The 18,787-nt window shown below is 42.9% G+C and overlaps 1 protein-coding gene across 1 annotated transcript in view; it reads right to left on the bottom strand.

The window, feature by feature from the left end:
* fat3a (FAT atypical cadherin 3a) overlaps window positions 1–18,787 on the bottom strand; it is a gene marked incomplete at both ends in the record, with an annotated part of 121,436 nt that overhangs the window by 29,035 nt on the left and 73,614 nt on the right. The window contains 9 exons of the mRNA XM_079246235.1: window positions 546–699; window positions 826–1,072; window positions 1,264–1,494; window positions 2,477–2,631; window positions 2,750–2,884; window positions 10,198–10,999; window positions 11,353–11,550; window positions 12,385–12,528; window positions 13,062–13,199. Coding sequence (XP_079102361.1) covers window positions 546–699; window positions 826–1,072; window positions 1,264–1,494; window positions 2,477–2,631; window positions 2,750–2,884; window positions 10,198–10,999; window positions 11,353–11,550; window positions 12,385–12,528; window positions 13,062–13,199 — 2,204 coding nt within the window. The remainder of the gene's footprint in view (window positions 1–545; window positions 700–825; window positions 1,073–1,263; window positions 1,495–2,476; window positions 2,632–2,749; window positions 2,885–10,197; window positions 11,000–11,352; window positions 11,551–12,384; window positions 12,529–13,061; window positions 13,200–18,787) is intronic.

Here is an 18,787-nt window from a genome sequence, read left to right as displayed (position 1 = left end):
GAAAACGTTTTGCAGTTGTTCTGTTTTCTGTCAAACATCAAACCGACCCCTTTAAAAGCTGTGCTGTCATATTTTGTAGTATAACTGTAATATTTGTTGTTTTTTTGTTTGTTGACACTACAATTAATTGAAATTTTTGAAGAGTAGCATGATTGAATTGATATTCATTCTAGTTTTGAGGTTTATTTTGAGCTTCAGTTTCTTGCACATCTATTTTGATGGACTAGAGTGGAAACTACAACAACATGCCGATAAGTTGTGTTAGATGCATCATAAAGGCGTACCAACGCTACCTTCCACCTGATACCTTTGCTGACATTGTTGGTTGAACATACACAAACCTCTCTATAAATAGAATATGGTCTAACACACAACAGGAAGTTCTATTATTACTTTTAATAGCGATATTTAACAAGCTGCCAACTCAACCCTACAAAGCAGAGGAAAGCGAGATCTTTTGGATCTTAATGATCTCATAGTTCCATATTTTTCCCAACAGTGCGCCTTGTTCCGTTTCAGATTTGTGTGTTTCTACTGGAACTCACATCAGGCCCATGAAGCCTCTTCTGCAGCTGCAGAAGAATGCGTTGCCGATGGGCTTGCACACACCACCGTTCTGACAAGGGTTGGGAAGACACACCGTTACCTCCATTTCACAGGTTCCTCCAGTGTACTGAGGATTACAAGTGCATGTGAACCCTGAAAGACAAATAAGACAGGAAGGTGGACAGGAACAAAAAATACAGTAAATGTAATATTTTCTTGACTGTAACACACAGTCCCACAAACACATTTTGAAAACTTGAACCCCTTCCTATGACTCACCACCAGAGGGCAGACTGGTGCAGGTCGCGCCGTTATGGCACGGTTGATGCAGACACAGGTCAGGGTAGAGGATGCAGCCCAGCTTCATCTCAGTCAGTTCAACTACCTCTGCATGCTGCAAGTGTTTGTTCTGCAGAGGCAGCTCTCTGCTATTCAGCATAATGGAGTCCAGACACCCTTGGAATCCGTTCTGCACCCACGGGTCCTTCAGGGAGCCTGAAAGGCTGGGTGAGTCGGGGGACTGTACCTAACAAGATAGTTGGAAATTTAGAAATTAAATTTAGAAGAACAGTTGGAATATTTTCACCCTTTAACCACATGTGAAGTTCTGTCATTCAGAGCATGTTATACATCAGATAGCTGCTTAAAGCTGAGGAGTCTGCAGAAGGTCTATTGTGCAACAAAACCTCACATGAGAGTGGCTACTCAGAGACTGACCAGTGCACCGAAGTAAATAGTCCTGTCTGGAGACTGTGTTTGCATGAAGGATGGCGTGTGGCGTTGCTCCACGTAGCCTTCATCCAGCACCAGGCTGCTGTAATTGTGTTTCAGTTCCATCACCACAGTGTGCCAGTTGCCATCACTGATGCGACGACCCAATCGGTCAGGGCCGTCACCATCTCCATGGAAACCACAGGCTAGCTGTAAACACAGCTTCCCGTCCTGCAACTGCACTCACAAAAACACACACGCACACAACCCTTAATGTTCACACCATCTTCAAGCATTTAACCAAGAAAAAGAGCTTCTGGTCAGCCAATATGATGGCAGTATGACCGAGGTGTCCTGCTAACCTGTAAACATCAGAACTTCATATTCTGCTCCTGACTTACTTTAGATCAGCTGCTGATGATGACTCTATAATGTCAGAAACATCTTGACCATCTCATTTTTTTCTTCTTCAGGATTAATTAGGCTTAATTAATTAGGATTAATTAGGATAACATGATAGTAGAAAGAACTGATTTTCCTTCATGCTGCCCATCATAGCACTTTGGTCAACTTTGTTCTTTCTAAAATGTATTATAGATACAAACTGCAGTTAAAATAAATTATCACACAACCCAACATGAGAGCATGCTATATTGTGGTGTAAGATAGGACATGCCACCCCAGCAGGATTCCAGCCATAACAACGGTGCTACTTGGATACCATCGGAAATGTAGAACAGTAAAATGAAATAAAGAGAAATTATTACGTCTCCTGCTCAACAAAGTTGCACATTTTAAGCTTCCAGTGTGAATCGAAGTGATTTGTTTGATTTTTTTCTGTCCTGATGGTAATCACTAGTTAAAACAGGTCAGGTGATCATGGCTTTTTGTTTTGATTGGTGGATTTTAAAGTGGGCTTTGATTAGCTAAAGAGATGTGAATGTAATTTCCATTAAGCTGTAATTGACAGGCATCCACCAAAGAACAGAAACATGTTAAGAAAAAGCTACGAGACCAGAGATTATCTGAAATTAGGATGCTTTATCAAGGATCAATAAAAAACTAAAGGAGATTGGACCATTTTCCTACTATCTATTGATTTTAACACTTCGGTCCTCCACCAATCACAGCTGATGAGCTCAGCAAATCAGAATATCCTATTCTGTAGTTTTCCTCAGGTTCGTGCAGCAGCAGCACAACTGTATTTCTGTGTGTGTACCTTGAGAAGGACGCAGTGCTCTGCCTGCATGAACATGATGACTGCATTGCTCTGCAGCGTCCTGATCCTGAAGGCAAGCTTCATGTCCGTCTGCAGCTGGTCCGACAGTCTGTACTTTATGTAGCTGTTACCTGAGAAACTCAGAGACAAACGGCCTGCAACCAGAGCAAAGCTTCATGTCAAACGCTCTCACTGCATTATTGTTGTCATGCTGACTTTTAAGTGGTTACTTTCTTTGAATTTTGTTTTTTGTAGGGGTGGGGGGAAACACACCTGCACACATTCCAAGTTTCCCTGGTGGACACTGGCAAGCGTAATGTCCTCTGGTGGCTCCTACTGAAATACATTGCATATCTGCAGGACACTGCTGGTCTTCACACGGTTCTAGCAGGACAGGACAGCTGGCATCTGTGTGTACGTCCACACAGACAGAACAACTTACAACTGAGAAGATCACGGGCTAAAAATGACTTCATTCCACAACCACTGAAACATTAAAAACAAATGTATCTATTGATATTTGATGATCATATACATTCTTAATAAAAACCTAATTCAGGGAACCTTTTAAATGGCTTTAAATCTGCTGCTTGATTCATTTGGCATTCAGTGAAACAAAAAAGCTTAATAAGTTTGTAAAACTAAAACTGTCCTCATTTCTATTGCCTACAGTCTACTGAGAATCATTACAGCATTTCACATTTGTAGAAAAGCACATTTGGTTATTTTGTGTTCATCCCTGAAAAGCCCAGCGTCTTCACAACAAAGTGACATGGTGATAGTTTTTTTTATAGAATATCCTGCTTATATAAGTGCAATGTGTGACTTTTAACCCCCTCATCTTCAACAAGTCTTTTTTTTACTAAACCTAAAAAATGAACTGTATAAAGCTTGTATACAAGCACAGAAAGTAGAAAAAAAGTGTTTGATTGATTACTACTTTGTAACAATCATTTTGGCAATAAATCCTGTAGTTTTGGAAAGTCTTTTTATTTCCCTGTTAAATGGAACCACGTTTGTTTTGGCAATCCATTTGTGGGATGAGCAGGAGAGTTGAGAATGTGGGATGAAGCACCATGAAAAACTCACAAAATTCTCTCTTGTTTTTATGCAGCTTGTTGACTCTCAACTGAAATAGGGTCGAGAGTTCCCACTAGCTTAGTAATGAAGTCCCGTTTCAAGTGGAGAAGTTCAAGTATCTTGAAATCTTATTCATGAGTTTGGGAATAATGGAGCAGAAGATTGACAGGTGGACTGGCTCATCAGTCTGTTATAGTGGCAAAGTAGCTTAGCCCAAAGGTTCTCAGTTTGCCATTTGATCTTCGTTCCAACGCCCAGCTATGATCAGGTTGGGTCGTTGTTGGGTAGTGATTGCAACAACCACATTGTGGGTACAAGTAGCCAAAATGAGATTCCTCCGGAGAGCGGCTCAGGTTTCCCTCCCAGGTAGGTTGGGAAGGGGTTCTCAGAGCAGAACTTCTTCTTCACAATGAGAGGAGCAAGAAGAGGTAGCTGGGGCATCTGGTTAGGATGCCTCCTGGAAACCAACTTGGTGAGGTGTCCTGGGCAACTGTGGCTGGGGAAGTGGAAATTTGGCTTTCTTGCTTAAGCTGCTGCCCACACAAGCCAACCAGATTGTTTTCAGTATTGTGTTGTGGAAAAACTTCATAGGTCAAAGGATGAAATGAAAAAGATGAATAAAAATTCAGTAAGCAGTGAGTAAAACCAAACATTATGTATACAAATTGCAATTTGGAGAAACCATTCAGAAGTCTGATCAGGTAGAAGTCTGGGAGGTTCTGGTCTGAGGTGGAGACAAGAACTTCTTTTAACCCTTACAGACGAGACATCAATGGTTGTGATAAATCCATGTTCAATTCCTTTGAACATAGCATATCTGATCTTATCCAAGACTACAACCAGAGTGTTCTGGTCACATCTCATCCTACAGCAGATGATTAGCAGATATACTTGTTGTATATCTGCTAATCATAGGTTGTATATCTTCTAGATATACAACCTACATCACTCTGTTTTTACGCTTAAGCACTGGCAACTCGATGGGCAGTACACATGCTTTATGTCAGGGAGGAGGATTACTCTGATACTAGACAAATCATCCTGCTTTAGAAACACTTAGGTCTGCTTGACCTCATGCTTTTCATGTGAGGCCTTCTAATAGTGAAAAAATAAAGCTTATGTTCAAAATATCCATACAAAGTAACACGTGAGATTAATGTGTAACACATGGAATCAAAGGCAAAATATATTTCCATATATCTGCATGTATATAAGAGCGCTGCAAATCCCAAAATGCAATGCAAAAGAAGAAAAACACGCTGCAAATAAAGAAACCAACTGTGATTACAGAAAAATGTTGCATGAAGAAAAACAGCTGCAAAAAGAAAATTCAGGCTGCATATTCAGTCTCACAACGGAAGCCGGCAAGTTTCTACCTGAGAGACAAACAAAGGGACACAAATTGGAAGTTTGTGCGCGAGTGTCTCTTCATCTGCATGCGATAAGAGGGGAGGGGTGGGATGACAAATTCATATCATTTTTACTGTGATGCCATTATGGGTTGCGGGGAGCTGGAGCCACGCCCAGCAGTTTTTGAACAAGACTCATTAATTGTCATGTTTCCTTCAGAAAAATGAGGACTCAAGCTGCGAACGGTCAAAAAGGTAAAGGATTTATTCACAAACTGTCTACAGTTAGGAACTCAGAGGTAAGATCGACGACGATCTGATAACTGCCAAGATGGAGTGAACTGCTTATATAATGGTGGTGATGAGGAATAGGTGTGCTTCTTATTAGGGAGGAGAAACAGAGTCACAAACAGGGAAGCTTGAGAAGCCGAAGGGAACCGTCACATGACATTAATAGCTGGTCAAGTTAAATTACCGTCCTGTCATTCCATTACGGCTGTTACCATAGCAACACGTCAATCAAATGACTTTTGACAAGTGAATGAGATAAACTCACAGTAGCTTGGGGCCAACATAGTTTCCATACTTGAGCATATTTTATATACTGTATATATAAAAAAAATATATATGTTATAAAATGTTGGTGTCGTCTCCATGAGGTTCACAGAGGACGTTCCAGTCTGTAGCCTCAAAGCCTCCTCTAAGAGCATCTTCAGCAGACCAGATTTTGATTTTGCTGCTGAACGATGGGCTTGTAGGTGGAGGTGAGAAGAACCAGATTATGGTCAGATCTTCCTAAAGGAGGCAGGGCAGAACAACTGGATCCATTATTCATATTTGCATAAAATAAGTCCAACATCTTATTTTCTCTGGTGGAGCAGCTGACAAACTGCTGGAATGTTGGTAGAGTTGCAGAGAGGGAGACGTTGTTGAAGTCTCCGGAGATCGCCATGAATGAGTTTGGATGCTGTGTTTGTAGCCGAGCAACGACGGAGCTGATGACGTCACAGGCTGTGTCTGGTGCGGTACCAGGTATTATATAAACCGCTACCAGAATAACACAGGTAAACTCTCTGGGTAAATAATATGGACGGAAGCTCACAGCTAACAGTTCCATGTCCCTTGTGCATATCTTCTCCTTGACAGTAACATGTCCAGGATGACACCAACGCTGGTTAACCAGCACTGCAATTCCACCACCCTTTAGCTTTCCGCTGTGTTGTCTACTGCGGTCTGCACGGACCGTTTTAAAGCCTGGTACAGACACATTACAGTCAGGGATGTGTTCATGCAGCCATGTCTCGGTGAAGCACATAATACTGCACTCTCTGTATTCTTTCTGAGACCTTGTTAGCGTCTCAAGCTCATCCATTTTGTTAGCTAGCGATCTCACATTACCCATGACGACGGTTGGTAGAAATGGTTTAAATCTCCATCACTTTTTCCGCTCTCTGACTCCCGCTCTGCACCCTCTTCTCTTTCTTTTCAACTCCATCGGGATTTGATGTGTTGTTTCGCTGATAATCCTATTTGGGAGAGGTTTGTCAGTTGATCCCAATTGTAAACAAGTCTTTCTTTGCCATGGAGACTCATCATAACAAGCCTTGTCAGAGCGAAAATATGCAAAGAAAATCCTCCTTGCAGCACACCCTCCGAACCGGCATGAAATCCTCAAAAAAAAAAAAAAACTAATTTGAGGTAATATCTATGCAAGAAGACTTTGTACTTTTCAAAAAAGAATCAAGACAGCAAGTCAAAGCTACTACAATCTGCTGCCGACAAACTGTGTAATCTAGAATGATGGGACCATGGTGGGACCATGGTGGGACCATGATGGCACCATGATGGGACCATGGTGGGACCATGGTAGGACCATGATGGGACCATGATGGGAACAAGGTGGGGCCATGGTGGGACCATGATGGGACTATGATGGGACCATGGTGGGACCACGATGGGACCATGATGGGAACAAGGTGGGGCCATGGTGGAACCATGATGGGACCATGATGGGACCAAGGTGGGACCATGATGGGACCATTGTGGGACCATGGTGGGACCATGATGGGACCATGATGGGACCAAGGTGGGACCATGATGGGACCATGGTGGGACCATGGTGGGACCATGGTGGGACCAAGGTGGGACCATGATGGGACCATGATGGGACCATGGTGGGACCAAGATGGGACCATGGTGGGACCTGTGCACCATGCTCTAAAACAGGCGTCAAGGCGTTTGGAAAACAGATGGCGTTCATCAGGACTAGAGGAGTCTCGCTTAACCTGGAAAGAAAGTTTAATTGTATACAAAAAAGCCTTACGTACGGCAAGAACAGCTTATTATTCATCATTGATAGAGGAAAACAAAAACAACCCTCGGTTTCTTTTCAGGAATAAAATTGACACTATTAGAGATCAAATTCACAATACTCTTCCTTCTACCTATAATGTTGAGCCTGCTGTGGTCTCCGAAGCATCCTTAGAACCAGGATCTGACTTGTGTCTAAATAGTTTCTGTCCTGTCCAACCCTCTGAATTAACTAAAATAATAGCATCATCTAAACCATCCACCTGTATCTTAGACCCTCTCCCAACGAGCCTCTTTAAGGACATTTTCCCTTTAATTAATACATCACTACTAAATCTGTCACTAAATATGTCTTTAGTGACAGGATATGTACCACAATCATTTAAAACTGCTGTAATCAAGCCTTTACTTAAAAAGCAATCTCTGGATCCAGAGGTGATAGCAAATTATAGACCTATATCTAACCTCCCGTTTATGTCCAAAATTCTGGAGAAAATAGTTTCAGCTCAGCTACATGCCCACCTGAGCAGAAATAATTTATGCGAGGAGTTTCAGTCAGGATTTAGAGCTCATCATAGCACTGAGACGGCATTGGTGAAAGTTACTAATGACCTTCTTATGGCCTCAGACAAAGGACTTGTGTCCGTACTTATCTTGCTTGATCTTAGTGCTGCATTTGATACAGTCGATCATAACATTCTGTTACAAAGACTAGAACAGGTGATTGAAATTACAGGTACAGCGTTAAGCTGGTTTAAATCATATTTATCTGATTGACTTCAGTTCGTTCATGTAAATGACAAGTCCTCCTCACAAACTACAGTAAGTCATGGAGTTCCTCAAGGTTCTGTACTTGGACCAATACTCTTCACGCTATATATGCTCCCTTTAGGCAAAATTATTAGACAGCATGGAATAAACTTTCATTGTTATGCAGATGATATTCAGATATACTTATCCTTTAAACCAGATTAAACAAATAAGCCCAATAGGCTACAAAATTGTCTCATAGACATAAAGACTTGGATGTCTAGAAATTTTCTCCTCTTAAACTCAGATAAGACTGAAGTAATTCTCGTTGGATCTGAAAAACTCAGAGCTAAATTTTCCAGTTTTGTAATGAACCTGGATGGCATTACTTTAGCTTCCAGTGCTACAGTGAGAAACCTTGGAGTAATATTTGACCCTGACCTGTCCTTTGGCCCACATATTAAGCAGGTTACTAAAACAGCCTTCTTTCATTTACGTAATATAGCCAAAATTAGGGACATTCTGTCTCAGAGTGATGCAGAAAAACTGGTTCACGCTTTTGTTATTTCGAGACTAAATTACTGTAACTCTCTATTACTGGGCTGTCCTAAATATGCCCTGAAAAGCCTTCAGCTGATCCAGAATTCTGCAGCCAGAGTCCTGACCAGAACCAGCATGAGAGATCATATTTCTCCAGTTTTAGCCTCTCTTCATTGGCTGCCTGTTGAATCTAGAATAGAATTTAAAATCCTTCTCCTTACATATAAAACCCTCCACAACCAGGCACCACTATATATCAAAGACCTCATAGTTCCTTATATACCAAGCAGAGTACTTCGTTCGCAGACCGCAGGCTTACTTGTGGTTCCTAGAGTCTCAAAGAGCCGAGCAGGAGGCAGAGCCTTTGGTTATCAGGCCCCTCTCTTATGGAATAAGCTCCCAGTTAGTGTTAGGGAAGCAGACACCCTCCCCACCTTTAAGACTAGGCTGAAGACTTATCTTTTTGATAAGTCCTATAGCTTCTTTCTTTTTCGAGTAGCAGTTCCTGTTGTCTGTTGTCTTTCTGTCCTCTTCCCCCCACACAGCAGAGGCAGATGGCTGCCTGTCCTGAGCCGGGTTCTGCCGGAGGTTTCCTTCCTGTTAAAAGGGAGTTTTTTTCCTTCCCACTGTCGCCAGTGTGCTTGCTCAGGATGGGAGATTGAGTTGGACTCAACTCAATCTGTTGGTTTCCTTATATAGGCTATTGGCCTTCATTATGTTTTCCCCTCTGTAAAGCGTCTTGAGATGGCATTGCCGTGATTTGACGCTATATAAATAAAGTTGAATTGAATTGAATTGAAATTGAATTGTGCATCGTGCTGTGAAATGCGGCTCTTGGTTTCAATCCTTACATTGGAACTGTATTTGTTTGCTGCCTGTCTCATGACTTGAAGGGAAGTCATGTCATCACAACAGTTTACACCACATTAATAAAAGAACCGACTGCACAGCACACAGGCACAGAGGGGAGGAGGCTGGACCTGCACGGATTCTACCTAAAAAGGCGTTTTTACTGGCTGTTGTTTTTTCTGTGTTTTTAAACGAAGTGTTGATGTGTGTGACCAACATGTGTAGGCTGTTGGAAAGTTATGAAAACACAAAAGAAAGTGAGTCCCATCTTGGTTCAATCCGGGACGCAACGTTTGTCTGTCAATTAAAGGACGATTCCATATTTTACGGGTGGCACTATATGGTGGCAACACTACTTAAAGTAGTTCTTTCCTGTGTACGAACTTCCAACAGAATCGCGTTTGTGTCCCTTTGTTTGTCTCGGGTAGAAACTCGACAGCTTCCGTCATGAGACTGAATATGCAGCCTGAATTTTCTTTTTGCAGCTGTTTTTCTTTATGCAGCACTTTTCTGTATTTGCAGTTCGTTTCTTTATTTGCAGCGTGTTTTTCTTCTTTTGCATTGCGTTTTTGGATTTGCAGCGTTCTTCTTTACATGCAGCGTTTCCAGCTTGGATTTCTATTCCTAAATGCAGCTGTTTTTTTTAATGAAGCGCATTTTAACCCGTCGGCCATAGTTTTCATGGATAAAACACACATACTTAACTGCTGTTCATCCCACAAATCCTTACAAATGTAGCTCTGTTTAAAAGCAATATAAACTGCTTTTAGCCAGCTCCGTTCAGACAACTTTTACAGCTTTTGATGTTTAGTGTTAGGGTGACACACACATTTTGTCACTTACCATTGCAAGTGCAGCGAGAGACTCGGCGGAAGCGTGGTGAGACGAAGCTGAACCGTGGCGTGCTGTATGTGACCAGGTTGTGAGAATCCAGTATGATATTCTGCTCACATTGCGCTCCACGACATTCCAACCCAGAACAGTTCTTATCCAGGATAGCTGACACTCTGAGCACCTCCTCCAGCTTCCACCGTGATGTGCTGAGCTTCTGAGTAAGGTAAGCTGCCTTGTAGTACCCGCCTCCAGCTTTTTCCATAGTAATAAGCATGTCTAGTTGTTGTGTCCCATCAACTGGCTGTAAGCTGAGCAGATGCAGTGAGTCCTGCTGATGAGACTGAGCTTCCTGCTGCATCACCTTTAAAATGCTTTTGAGATGCATTGCCACAAAATTTTGTGGTGCTACACTCTCAAGGCGAACTGTTACTGCATCAAGTAGCATATCAAGTGTTGCCTGAGCCACATGTATGCTCACTGGCACAGACACGACAAAGCGTCCATCGCTAACACTGGCATTGAGAAGGTACCTGCCGGCATCTAACCCACTGAGAGCGACGATTTTTCCGTCATGAGGACTGATTTTAAATAGACTGCGCTGCACTGCGGTGGCATGACCAAAAGTCAATGCATCATAAGGGTCAGCATCAGTGGCGTGCAACTGACCCATAACCCCACCAGGAAACTCATCTTCCACAGTGACAATAAGAATTTCCAGTGGTAATACCACTGGCCGATGAAGGCTCTCCTCAATCACTCGAACAGTCAGCATGGAGGTAGAGGACAAACAGGGTATCCCAGAGTCTGACACCTAGAGGAGGAGGGAAAATACAGGTTGTGTGATGAAACAAACGAGCAATTCCACAAAGAGATAATAAACAAGAATAGCAGAGTTCAGTAACTTCTATAAGTACACTCATTTGTTTTAAAAGAATAAACATTTGAAATAAATAAACATGAGATACTTTCAGGCTTCTTCTCTTTTGCTCTGCATTGGGCAGTTGGTATTATTTTTACATGCATCTGTATATTTTCCTATATTGTGCAAATAAATTTGAAATACTTAACATCAAACCACAACAAGCTTCAGGTAATGGACCTATTTTTAAACCGACATGGCAAGAAAGACTGCAGCAACACTGCTGCTGTTGTGTTTTATCCTACCTGTATCTGAATGACATATTCAGTTGCCACGTCCCTTCTGAAGACCTGATTGGCAACAAGTGTTCCATCTTTCTCCAATACAAACTCCCCGCCTTCGTTTCCCGACAGGATATTGAAGGAAAATGGTGGTCCGTTGTGAGAGGAATCCTGATCCATGACTGAGAACTGCAGGATGCTGGTGCCTATTGGCTTGTTTTCCTGGCAGGAGTTGGGGAAAATGGGAATAAATGGTAAATTATTACTAACTGGCAACATTATAGAATACCTGAAACCCAAATATAGTTTAAAGGCTAATACGTAATCATCTAAAAACCTCTAAACAAATTGCTAATCATGTTTAGAAACAGATCTTGGAATATAATTTTAGCAGAGAAGGTCCAAGACATTCATTGTAAGTGCTTGTATTTTATGATGTATCACCTGAAAGTCTGTTTCAAGGCTGAGTCAGGAATTACATTCTGGCACACTATACTGCCCCAGCCTTTTGAAGCAATCCAGTTTAAACTGGGCTATGGCTGGGCAAGTATGCTTTGTCATCATAGGACATTTTATTGCCCCTTCCACAATATATGGTAAATGGTAAATGGACTTGTACTTCTAGTGCTTTTCTAGTCATACAGACCACTCAGAGTGCTTTACACTACTTGTTGCATTCACCCATTCACACACACAATCACTCAACACACTCATACCCTGATAGGCACATCGGGGTGCAGTGTCAGCAGTTTGGGGTTCAGTGTCGGCATTTCAGGGGAAGCCTGGAATTGATCCCCCAACTTACCAGTTGAAGGACAACTGCTCTTCCTCCTGAGCCATATATACTTATTTGTACTTATTTATACAGGCCATATATATACTTATATATATGGCCTGTATAAATAAGTAAACGTGAACTTGAGCATATTCAATGTAGTGGAACTTGAACTGAGCTGGTACTTTTACTTTTATTTGTACTTTTTCTGAACTAACAACACATTTTAGTCATCTTAATATTCATTTGGGAGAGTCTGATACTTCCTTCTTATTTTTTACCTGGATGACTGTAGTGATGTTGGCAGGGGAAAAGATGGGTGGGTTATCATTGACATCAGTAATGTCTATGTTGACCAATGCAGTGGAGGACATTGGTGGAACTCCAGTATCTAGGGCTCTGATGACCAGTGAGTAGCTGGGAACCTAAAAGCCAAAAGAAGTATTTAAAAAACAAACAAAATCTAACTGTGATTATTGATAATAATGGTACCTAAAGATGGACTCAGATAACTTCGTTTTAAACCGGCTAATTAATCTAACTCATTGGTGTGCAAGCTGTGTTGTCATGAGGGTTAGGGTTGTCATGTTGGATGAGTTATGTCCTTCACAACATAATCCAACCCTCTATGTAGAAATGTCATCTGTCTTTATGTCTTTATATTACTATAGCAAGTGTCTTTGTTTTAAAAAGCGTTTGCTCCACTCAAAATATGCAAAATAGCATGTGAACGCCCCATATTGCATATTCATTGCGGCAGACATCCTAACTGCATGCAGATGTGTTATTTTGTACATTTATACAACTTGTACTTTTTGTTGTGTGTGAGTTTGCACATGTTTTAGTACACGTTCACCTTTCGTAGATCCAGACCCATATATAAGTGGTTGTTAACCAGTGTGTTCACCCTGTGACTCAAGAGGCTATAGAGGATGAATGAATATGTGAGTGTCCTCACTGTCTCTCGATCCAGCCGCTTGTAAACTTTTATGACCCCACTTATTGGTTCAATGAAAAACTGGCTGTTATTGTCGCCGGTGATGATGGAGTAGAGGATGGCTCCATTCAGAAGACTGTCATCATCCTCAGCTACCAGCTGCAAACAGAAACACAAAAAGGCATGGTGAGAAAAAGACACATCCATCCATTTTCTGATGCTTTTTTTTTTTTTTTTTTGTCTTGTCCAGCATTTAGGCAGCAGAATGATGGTCTGGATGTTCTGCTGAGCAAATTTTCTCTGCCAAGGGAAGCTTTATAGATATGATGATCCCCTTGACTTTCTGAATTTTTATTTTATTTCTATATTTATTCTGTATTATTGTTTGAATTGTAGAGTTTGTACTGCTCGACCAGAGAGGACAGACGAAAGACAGAAAGAGGAAGGAGAAAAAACACCTCCTAAGAAAAGTGAAAGAGATAAAGGGAGAGAAAAGGGACAGAAAAAAAACAACTAAAAAATAACCCAAAAAAATAAAAGAAAAAAAAACAACCTACAGATGTATACATATACACACATACATACACATACAAGCCAACTTTAGATCATAGTAACTAAACTATGAATCTAAAAAGTTAAATATAAATTAGAAACAAACAGAAATTAGAAAACTAGTTCTGATGCTTTTCTGAAGTCCGGTCACTGGGGCAGCTGCCTCATCAGGGACCTATCCTAACGAGATACCCAAACCACCTCATGGGGCTTTTCTCAATGTTGATTAGCAGTTACTCTACTCATAGTCCCTCTCAGATGACCAAGTCACTTACTCTATCTCTAAGAGAGAGCCTGCCCTCTGTGCAAAGGACAATCATTTCAGCATCTTGTATTCACAACCTTATTCTCTCAATTTTCAAACCAGGGCCATGGTTTTGGACTTGGGAGTGTTTATCTTCATCCCAAGCACTTCACACTCAACTGCAAATTGCTTGAGTTTGAGCTGGAAAGCATGACCGGATGAAGCCAAGTCTTGGCAGAGTCCAATCCAGACTGGAAACCAATTCAACATACCCCAGCAATGCAAACCAAGCTCTGACACCAGTCGTACTCTGACTTGACAAGTCATTCAGGGATCTGGTACTTCATAGACCCAGAGCACCCTGGAGAACATGGACAAACAACTTGTCCAAGCACATATAGACTGCTTAAGCAAACTCATCATTTATAAAACTGCATAGCATCAATGAATAATTACCATCATGGAGGAGGTGCAGGAGTCGGGAATAAAGAGCGCCCTGACAGAACTTACACCGAAAGAAAAACTTGTGAATAAATGAGAATTGTCCACCTCTGATGTGTTGCATCACTGCTAGACGTTTGGCAGCAGTTTGGTTCCAACATGATGGTTGGAGGTCGGGGACAACAGCGCTGGTCGCAGCTGAACGGGACACGTTACCATTTAGTAGCATGTTATGTAGCGTCTCCACTATCTGCACACATCTGCAGCTGTACAACAGGTTTCCTCCTGGGCATGGAGGCACCTCCACCTGCCTCCATCTGCCCGATGGCCGCTACACCACGTCTGGCTGTGGAGAACATCGTTCTGTTCCTCTGCTCTGGGTTGGGAAAAGGAGCGGACCCGACCTGTCAGTCCCTTCCCTTTGGAAGGTGCCGGACTCGAGAGGTGATCATCATATCTGAAAATTTGCTCAATCCAGAGTCTCCAAGCGCCATGTCCACCATCAAGGAATGATAGACCATTCTGTACATCTGCAAATGGGGGAAATACCGATTGGTCTAATGATGGGCTATTTTTCACACTGACCACATCATTTTAATTGTAATTATTGATTGAGAAATTTATAAGTATGGCAGCTACTGAACAACTTATTGTGTGAACTGGGTTCATAACATGTAGAACTACATTATTTCAGAACATATTTTAGTGGTTGACATTCTTATTAATAACATTTCTGATCCAGATTTTTATATCAATATCAAATATATTTTTTCTTAATTTTTGCAAATAATGTTAATCTACAACATTTTGTGTGAACCCCTCCCTGAGCCATCACCTCATCATGGTGGAGCTTTATGCCCCTGGTAGGGTCACCCATGGCAAGGGGAGGGACCAGACTAAGTGCGGCTCATAGACCTCTATGATGATGACGATCATTGGCAGAAATGTTCCCTTGCCTGGACGTGGGTTACCGGACCCCCCTCTGGAGCCAGGCCTGGAGGCGGGGTACGAGAGTGAGCGTCTGGTGGCCGGGCCTTCGCCCATGGGGCCCGGTCAGGCTCAGCCCGAAAGGGTTACATGGGCCCCACCTCCCGTGGGCTCACCATCTGCAGGAGGAGCCGTAGGGGTCGGGTGCAATGTGAGCTGGGCGGCAGCAAGGGGCGGGGACCCTGGCGGTCCGATCCCCGGCTGCAGAAGCTGGCTCTAGGGACGTGGAACGTCACCTCTCTGGTGGGGAAGGAGCCTGAGCTTGTGCGCGAGGTTGAGCGGTTCCGGCTAGATATAGTTGGACTCACCTCGATGCATGGCTTGGGCTCTGGAACCAGTACCCTCGAGAGGGGCTGGACCTTCTTCCACTCTGGAGTTGCTCATGGTGAGAGGCGCCGAGCAGGTGTGGGCATTCTCATCAGCCCCCAGCTTGGTGCCTGCACGTTGGGGTTTACCCCGGTGGATGAAAGGGTAGTTTCCCTCCGCCTCCGGGTGGGGGGACGGGTCCTGACTGTTGTCTGTGCTTATGCACCGAACAGCAGTTCAGAGTACCCACCCTTTCTGGAGTCCTTGGAGGGAGTGCTGGAGGGTGCTCCTTCTGGTGACTCCATTGTTCTGCTGGGGGACTTCAATGCTCACGTGGGCAATGACAGTGAGACCTGGAGGGGAGTGATTGGGATGCATGGGGTGGACTCTCCTATCTCTGGGGCTGAGATTACTGAGGTGGTTACAAAGCTCTTTGGTGGCAAGGTGGATGAGATCCGCCTGGAGTTCCTTTAGGCTCTGGATGCTGTGGGGCTGTCCTGACTGACCCCTCTCTTCAGCATCGGGTGGACATCAGGGACAGTGCCTATGGACTGGCAGACTGGGATAGTGGTCCCCCTTTTCTGCAGTAATGTAGACTCTGCACTGGTCTGTTGTTGTGAAGGAGCTGAGCCAGAAGCTGACGCTACCAATTAACCAGTCTATCCATGTTTTTTCCCTCACCTATGGTCGTGAGTTTTGCGTAGTGACCAAAAGTACGAGATTGCAAATACCAGCAGCTGAAATAGTGTTAAAACATGTAACCTGTAACTTAACAAAAGTGTGCCAGTCGTGTTATTTAGTGCTGACCGAGCAGTGACTCAGAGCCTGTTCCAGATCAGCTCAATTAACATTTTTGCTTGACTTTTAGACTTTAAGGAAGTGAAAGCGTCTTTGATTTTACTGATCAGTGAATTAAAATGCATTTTTCACTGCTGTTAGCCTCACATATGATTCCTCCAGTGCACTCAGTGGATCAAATGGAAAACCTGATTTTTGTTTAAAATTTCAGTAATATTCATTCGTCAAGGCCACAGCTCAGATACAGCGGTGCTGTGAGTGAGACAGAGAGAAGCAGCCCACAGTCGAAAGAAACCTTAGCATTCTGACAGACCAAAGTGACCAAGTGCTGCTGCAAAAGATGGGACCGTTTCCATCCGAATCTTACTGAACATCTTACTTTACATGAGTCAAAAGAACCAGCGTTTAGTGGCAGAGGGGGGTCTACAGAGTACCAGCCGTCTCCAGAGTTTCTTTTGCTTGTTCAGTATCAACATGCTACTGTCCATCACTTAGGACACGTTCACATCAGCTTTTTTGATCTGAAATCCGAGTCTGATTGCTTGGGAAATCCGCTTAGTTAAGGGAAATGTGAACGCACCAAACAAATCCTTATTCAGACCAAAGAACCGACTCGGTCCGCCTACAAACGCAGGTCTCGGTCTGTTTCGAACGGACCAAATACAGGAAGGGGACTACAAACCAAGTCCCTTCCTGGATGTGGCGTTGCGTTGCATTGTGGGTAAATCCATAGCAATGGTGTTAAGGGTCCTCTGCCTCGTCTGGTGTTCATACTGCGTCCATTGTTGCAGTGGATTTCTGCAGGATACTTGCATAAGACACAATAAAAACCCAAAACAGCCATAGTTTGGTCTCCATGTTTAACTGGCAGGTGGAGGAAACAGAGTTTTCTTCTTCACACCTCCTCTCTTTTGCTAAATATATAATACAGCCCCATATTGAAAATAATATATCCATATATACCATTTATATAAGAATATGAAAATGAGGATATATAATTGTAAAGGTTTGTGTCATTTCACCACAATGCAGCGTGAACACAAGCTCAGTCTGCATGGATACACCCCCCTACAACTAAGCCGAGTTCCTGATTAGACAAAGTCTAGCGGACTATCCTGATATGAATGCACCGTTAGTGCACAGCCAAGAAAGACCCCAGAACTGACCCAAGTTGGAGCATGGCTGTTTATGAGCTGATGGGCTTCATCTCAGTTTGTTCACCAGAGCAGCGACATACAGAGTATTGAGTAATAATTGGTCAGAGCATTTCCTTGTGCCAGCCATAAAAGCAACAGTGCCTTGAAATGGATTTCAAGTTACCATCAAACACCTGTGTTTTAAAGACAAAGATACCCGTAAGGATCGTGTGATGAAGGACAAGTTTGCTGCTATCTCTGGCATCTGGCAACATTTCATCAGGAACTGTGTGTTGTCTTACAAGCCAGAACGACACGTTACCAACGACAAGCAGCTTTTCCCAACGAAGACATTTTATCCAACACAATGCCTCCAAGCCTGGCAGGTTTGGGATCAGACTTTAGATCGCAGCAGATTTGGAGACAAAATCCATGTACGGTGTCGTTCCATTCTTAGGAAGTTGTTCTCCTGTTGGACCACTCGTCCTATCAATGAGGGATAGGTGATTATTTGGCCAGCCAACATGAAGCATTTCAGCATCGGCAGCCACGCCTCTCTGTTTGCAGTTACTGCTCGAGCAGACTGGAGCATCGTCCCATCCCCACAGCACCATCTGATTGGCTACGTGCATGTGACAGCCCTGCAACCAGCACTGAAAGCCATGCGACAGTGCTCATACATGACAAAAAAAGATTATCGCTGAGTAGAGAAGCTCTGGTGAGCAGATGTGGGCAGGGTCATAGTAACTTAAGCCAGTAGATTCTCCTAAACATCCCACTCCTCTACAATTCACAGCTACTAGTAACATTACTGTTAGCTGTTGAAACAGGGTTGCTGATAAAATCTATGTAGAAATATAGTCTGTGTAGAAATCTGTGTGTGTGTGTGTGTGTGTGTGTGTGTGTGTGTGTAGGAGCAGGACATTGCTGTTCTAGACGTAAGACAAATTTCAGGCATCATAAAACCTTAAACAGAATGGCATCCAGGGATGAACAGATGAATAATCATTAGTAAGGTAGCAGCTTAAGTTTCAGCAGGGTCCTAACCAGGAGCCGACTTCCCATTAGGAAAAACTAGGCGGTTTCCTAGGGCCCACAGTTCTTTAGGGCCCCATAAAACTTGTCATACGCTTATGGTTATTTATTACTTATTACTAACATAAATTATATTTCTGATTAAAATGCATTTGCTAAACTGCCAGCAGAATGCTTATTATACTACTATGTAATATATTAATATGTGTCTCAGCCCCCCCCCCCCCTTCAGTCTCCACCACATTGGA

The sequence above is a fragment of the Telmatherina bonti genome (assembly GCF_933228915.1).
Source record: "Telmatherina bonti genome assembly, chromosome: 9".
Taxonomy (NCBI): Eukaryota; Metazoa; Chordata; class Actinopteri; order Atheriniformes; family Telmatherinidae; genus Telmatherina; species Telmatherina bonti.
Note: the sequence above shows the minus strand (reverse complement) of the source record. Positions and strands in the feature narration are given on the sequence as shown.